This window comes from Neodiprion pinetum, chromosome 5 (assembly GCF_021155775.2).
Source record: "Neodiprion pinetum isolate iyNeoPine1 chromosome 5, iyNeoPine1.2, whole genome shotgun sequence".
In the NCBI taxonomy this organism is placed as follows: Eukaryota; Metazoa; Arthropoda; class Insecta; order Hymenoptera; family Diprionidae; genus Neodiprion; species Neodiprion pinetum.
In genome coordinates, this window is record NC_060236.1 from 16411683 (window position 1) to 16418356 (window position 6674).

The window sequence follows — 6674 nt, forward strand, 5'->3', positions numbered from 1 at the left end:
ACAATGAAATATCGAACATCTTAGGCTGCCCGTGGCACGAATAATATGAGGTGATTCGAATGCATTTTGAAATCGACACAATTTGTACAATTAACGGTGATTTCAATATTTATACTGACCGTAAGGAAACTGCTGACGAACTAAAATTTTTCGCGGATAGAGTCTCTCGATTCGATATTGAGCAACAAGGGTTCTGCAATTGCTGGCTAATCGCGCCAATATCTGGTCAGGAACGTGTCTCTTCATACTTCTGTTATTTGTATCACCAAAAGAGACCAAAATGTTAGATGGTAAATTTTGAAGAACCGGCTCAATTTTATCAAAAATTAGTATTCTGTAATTTTTTCGGATCGCTGATACTAAATCATAGGCCAACATTTTAAATTCTAAACTGGTAGATGAATGACGAATTGACTATTTCAAAATTGCTACGGATTGCACAAAAGTCATACCCAATGTGTTTTTTTTGCGGTTGCTAGTTTTGATTTTATGTACAAACTCTTTCATTTCGAAATGGTGGACCAATTTTTTCTCAACTACCTCAAAATTGATATTCTCGAATTTTCCCAGTTGCTGTAAGTTGCTGATTTCATTTTTGAATTTGAAGTTCCAGAATTCAATATGGCAGGTTTGAAACAGTAGGCAATCTATTTTTGAATTGGTGCGAACTCTATGAAAATTAATATTTGAGGGTTTGTGGGGTCTTTTATTAGTATCCATACTTTCCCTCACCAGCGAGGTAACTAAATAAAGAAATATGATCACGACGAATGGAACCAAATTTCAAAGTCATTTTCCGCATAATTCGTTGTAAATTGGAACACGATTCTATGAAGCTCGGTTCCTGCAAAAGAAAACTGGAGTGGATGGAAAATGTTGCTAAAATTATTATTTTAAATCGTATTTGAAATAAAATAGTGCTTTCATCCTACAAGTGGTCATCGAATAATTTAATGTAATTATAAGCGATGAAGACTATACTCAATTCGCCGAGAGAACGACACAGTGTCGCGCAGATTCGCGCGAAGTGAGAATCGCTAGGCATAGCGGAGCTCGCAACTCAGTATCGTACCTCTAAGATCGTACATTTGTGCCCTGCACCAAACGTCCGCGCTTTTTGAAAGGAGTAACAGGTGAAATAATATAAACATCGCGGTCTCATTACATCTCGAATAATTTTATTCTATTTCCTGGTCCATATTTTCTGCCATTGGATATATTAATCAACCAGAGTAAATACGCCATAATTGAAATTTAACAAGTCCGAACTCACTTGCAATTTCACAACAATTAATGCTAGACGGTTTAAAAGCAACCATTAGGTTTAAAATGACCCGTCAGGTTTAAAATTGACCATTAGGTTTGAGTATCTGGGCATACCTGGGTACCCTTGTCGGCTAATGCCGGTTCTGGCCAACTGTGAGATCCGTTTGGTTACCTGGAGTGGGTAATGTGGGCGGCGTATTGGGCGGGATCTGACCAAACTTGACGCGTTTGGCTTCGTAAGCTTGTCGTTCTCTCAACGAACGGACCATAGGATTAAAAAACGGACAAGTGCGAATAGTACAAGCGCCCTGAGGGTTCCGCACAAACTTAATTATTTATTTTTTATGCAATATAATTATAAATCAATTATTTTTGGACTTTTCGCTTTACGTATGCTGTGAGACCTTGCTTCGATACAAGTATTATGATTCGTGGTCAACGGGAAGTATGCTATAGATTTTGATTTTATCAAAAGATGTGACATAAATGGCCGTATCTTCTGATTGCGTTGCTGAGAAGCTTGAATTTTTTACACTGCCAAGGGATCGTAGACTGATATTAATTTCAACCCGATATCTCTACCAGTTCCTAAGAAAAAGGGTCTCGACGAACGGATGAACGGACAACAGAGCGATCCTACAAGGATTCCGTTTTCACCTTTTGAAGTGCGGAACCTTAAAAATAATTACAGATCAAGCTTATTTCATTTTGTCACAACGAATTCCAAGTAAGTCGTTGGTGCAATAGAATAAGAGTCATCAAGCTATTCTCCCGTTTCTTTTTCAGGTGTGGCAGTGTAAAATTGCAAGTTACGCGATCTCCTCGTCAATACTTCGATGCATGCTGTGCAGAGTAGCAATAAAACGAACAGAGCAACGGAAACGAGGTAAACTGGTGATGGATATATCGGAGGTAAATAATGGGAAAATATCAACGCGAATAACGGCGCTCCGCCCATTGGAGACAACGTTTCCAGAAGCCCCGTCAGCGACAGCACGGTACCTGAAAATCATTAAACGAGTCATCAGCTTTAACGTCGAGCCGGATTCACCAAAGAGACAAAAGAATTTACCAATATCATCGAGAGGCACTGATTTCGATAAAATGGATCGCATAACTGGTGGGACAATTGCGGAAAACATTCCGATTGACATTGAGAGATACATGTGCCAACCTTTCGATACGAGAGCTTTCCCGAGTACACAACTCAAGCCTGACACGAGGCCTAGAGTGGCCAACATTGTGTCCGAAGCGCCTGGAATTCGAATGACATCGGTTGATACGAGATGGCGGAAAATGAATTTTATATTCTGGCGTGTGGTGTAAATGTCACCTAAACTAGTTCCGAATAGAGATGCTCCACTCAAGGCAGTGACGGTCAGCAAGAGACTAATACCAGCAGCGTAAGAGTATTGTGCAGCATCCCAATCTAGTCGCGCTTTTGCGAATAGAAATCCAATGCTCGTATCTCCTATCTGAAGCATCACGCTAAAAGTGTAAACGAATATCGTAAGCCAGGCTACAGACCGATGAAAACCGTCCCGTTTAACTACAATACTGGTAACAAGCTTCTTCAGGAGGGAAACGTCGAAGAGTCCACGTAAATGTGACTCCTGTGGAAAAATAATATTTTTGTCATATCGTCATTCAAAGTTCACAATGAATATGTTGTTGGTGCTTTTCAAGGTGTAATTTCATGGAAAAGTTTATTGGAAGTTCCGTCAAACATCGAATGAGCTGAATAAACATTCCTCGAGTCAGTCGAAGTACGAAATGTAGTCGAATAATTTTCGAAGTATTAAGTGTAGGCAATTTTATTTGTTGATTTGAAACTAATCAAATTTCCATTTCCTTCCGAAATGAGATAACGGAGCCACTGTCCAAGACTGCGAGACCGTACAAGACTAACGTATAAAACAATTAGTGAACCTACCTTGATCGCAGACTTGACCGATTCAGGAATAGCGAAGTAAATTACAAGTGTCGACAATGCACTGCAAATCGCGCCTATGCTAAACACAGTTGTGTAGCCACAGTTTGTCGATATGATAGGCCCCCCAAATAAACCCAAGCCCACTCCACTAAATATCGCGGTTTGCATCCAAGCCATTACCGCCGTTCTTTGTTCTTCTTCCGTTGAATCGGTTGTGTAACATATTGCACCCAATACTACCGTGATCGTTCCTCCGGTAATGTATCCCGGGATCGAGGGAATTATCAAGTACCAAGGATTTATATCCCAACTGCACATCAAGGAGAGCATCGTTAACATCACCGTCAAACCTGAATTAAACATGTGATTCTACATACGATATCGTTGCATTTTTGCGAAAATCAATTGACCGTGTGAATTCCAAGAAAATCAATTCAGAGGCTAACGTCTCGTCAGTTAATGTGTGTAGACCAGATTTCAAGGTTGCGTGATTTCAAAAGATTTTACTGCACGACGTCAGGGATTTCGTGTTGTTTTCAAATATTCCAAAGATGTCAGAGGTTTCAGAAATCTCAAATTACGTTGCAGGATTTCATGGGGTTTCAAAATATTCCATACGACTTCAATGAATTTTAAAGGTCTTTGAAATATTTCATCCGCTTCCATAGGGTTTCAAGGATTTTATGTGATTTTACAAAATTTTCATAGATGGTATACAATATTAAAGGATTACTCAAGATTTCTTAACATTTCATATCATTTCACAAGATTTCAATAGATTTTAATTGGTTTCAACAGATTTTATAGGATTTTGCGACTGTCGTGTAATTTTTGAGTCTACATGATTTCAATGGATTTCACAAGATTTTATAAGATTCAGTAGGATTTCAAATGATTTCGCCACGATGTCACAACATTTCAGAGTAAGATTTGAAAGGGTTACGTAAGTTTTCAAAGAATTCTTAAGGCTTTCATAGTATTTCAGGGCTTCAAGGGTTTCACGTGACTTCAAAGATATCAAAGATTTCTAATTATTTTATAAGATTCGAAGAGTGGTCAACTCTTGGAATTACCAATACATCATCGGATGTCATTGTGATTGGAAAGGCTTTTTTTGCCCGCGAAATTAATGTACATAGATCAACGTGATCGGCTGTTTCATACCAAGTTTAATTCTTTAGTATCATAATATTATGCTGATCACTACCTGAAACGTCGAATCATTGAGCTTACTCAATACTGGTAGAAAAATACAACAACTCACCGATGGTTCCTCCCAATAAGACAGGTCTTCGTCCACCTTTGTCGCTCCAAGGACCGAGAAATAACGAAACCACAGTTGAGAGTAAGCTTTCGATCATAGCCTTTGCCATTACAATCATACTCGCATACTTTTCAGTTTCAGCTTCAAAATGCAATTCGTTTGCCGTGCTATCATTTTTCCCGTGAATATTGCACTTCGAAGTGTCATCTGTTCCTATCAGAATTTGGCACGTACGGTGCACAATCAGCTCCGTTAACATGAGACCTGTGAATAAACTACTATTCTTCAGTTTGATTTGCATCGTTGGTATTATGTGAAGCGGCCAAGCGGTTCTGGTCGACTTCAACAATATCACTGTATTTCAATGATTCGATACGGCGAAATTTCATTCTTAATTTTTTCGTAACTTTAGTACATACGTAACGATTATTGTACGAGTATTATTCTGAAGTGTACGAATCAAAGCGTTTCATTAAGAAGAGACAATTATATGAATCAAAAGAAATTTTCAAAATACCACCCAGTCTAAAAACTTTAGAATATGCCTCAGAATGACACGAAAAAATAAAAACAATACAATTATTGGGTCTCCACATGATTACAGGACGCAAAATTAATCTTTTTTATACAAAGAAAACACAAATGCCATATTTTTTCGAGCTACAGGAAGTATGATAAAAGTGACAAAATTTATCTTCGTGTTTCTCGTAAATTACAAAAAATTGTAAAATTTGCATAGCTCAGTGTCCACTTTTATATAGGTATGCAAATTTTATGTAGGCAAAATGTAAACCCATAAAAATTTGGATAAACCCATGTATTGTACATTGTATATTTTCAACACACAGAAAAATATTTAGTTTCAAGCTTTGACATCAATATAAAACCCATAGACGTTTTGTCGGAGCGACCAAACAATCAAATCGAACTACATTTTTGTACGAAACGAAAATATCTCATTGTAATCTATTCGATAAGCATTTTTTCGCAGTGTATATACACATAATTATATACTAGCTAATGATTTGCATGAAAAATATTTTTTAATATTTGCCACAAAAGTTTGGCACACAAATATCTGATGATAATAACTCTGGATAATTATTTTTTTATAACAAATACAAACCTGTGGAAGTTTGCGCGTAGGTTAGGAGAACTATTGAACAGCCCAAAATAAAGAAGCGTATCATTTTTTTCTCATTTGGTTCCCTAATTTCCTTAACTGTGATCATCTCGTAAAATTTTTCACAGTCCCGTCTTCAACAATCAGTTAATTGCAAGCAAACTGTTATTTATTATAAATAAACAATAAGTAATCGTAAAAGTGTTGTTCTTGTTATTACACCCTCTTTAGAAAAAAAACGCTTCAAGTTAATCTCTACTTGTCAGACTTGCTCCGTGTTGCGATGGACATTCGAATGGTGAAAAAGAGTTAGACGCTTATGTATGTACTTAACTTCGATGTATATGGAAATATTGTATACTTATTGACTGCGGAATATTCATAGAGCGTTATTTGTTCAGGTAAAATAAACGGCTATAGACTGGCCATGAGCCAACCCTCGAACTTCCCGTGCTCACACTGCAGATTCGAAGTTTAGAGAGAAAAAAAAAAGAACAATATCCAATTCGAATTTCGAACCACAAATTCAGATTTATGATTAACGCTTTTAAAGTCCTCGGATACCGGGTTACATGAAAATATGACGATGTTGTTTATTTTGAACCACTAGAACGGAGCCATCATTACAAATTTTGGAAGTCTGACCTTGGATTCGTTATCAGTGACCTGAAAAACCTTCGCATATTAATTTCCACGAAAATTCAAACATTTGTAGATTGTTTTCCACAATATTGGAATTGCCATTTTGGATTTTGCAAATCTGACTTCAGATCCTCGATCAGCGACTCTGTATCCTTACGGTACCAATATTCATTCGAATCCGTTCATTCATTCTCAAGATATCATCATTGTTATCTTATTTTTTGTAAATCTGTTATTTAAATGATTCAAAAAGTATTTGAAACTAAAATAACTGAAATTCGATAACTCGTTCTCGAGATATCGTCGGACAAAAAAATTGATCATACACATGCATGCATACGTACATATAAGTTTATGCTATGTAGATGCTTTTAGAATGTTCCAAGAACACTAACAGAACCAAAAGTTTTAACTGCAAATATTTTTACAGCATTGAGAAAATATTT

At 36.9% G+C, this 6674-nt stretch overlaps 1 protein-coding gene across 2 annotated transcripts; it reads right to left on the reverse strand.

Annotated features, from left to right (window-relative positions):
* Positions 1–1161: 1161 nt before the first annotated feature.
* On the reverse strand, positions 1162–5863 carry LOC124220571 (probable peptidoglycan muropeptide transporter SLC46). Of its 2 annotated transcripts, none has more exons than XM_046629686.1 (6): positions 5590–5863; positions 4464–4727; positions 3200–3549; positions 2600–2879; positions 2339–2521; positions 1162–2268 (listed from the first exon to the last, which is right to left on the reverse strand). In XM_046629686.1, exons 1-6 carry the CDS (start codon positions 5693–5695, stop codon positions 2030–2032), a joined length of 1422 nt encoding a protein of 473 aa, XP_046485642.1. In that variant the 5' UTR covers positions 5696–5863; the 3' UTR covers positions 1162–2029. The 2 variants fall into 2 exon arrangements, with proteins under 2 accessions (XP_046485642.1, XP_046485643.1); XM_046629687.1 differs by having other exon boundaries at positions 4464–4738.
* Between the last annotated feature and the right edge of the window lie 811 nt (positions 5864–6674).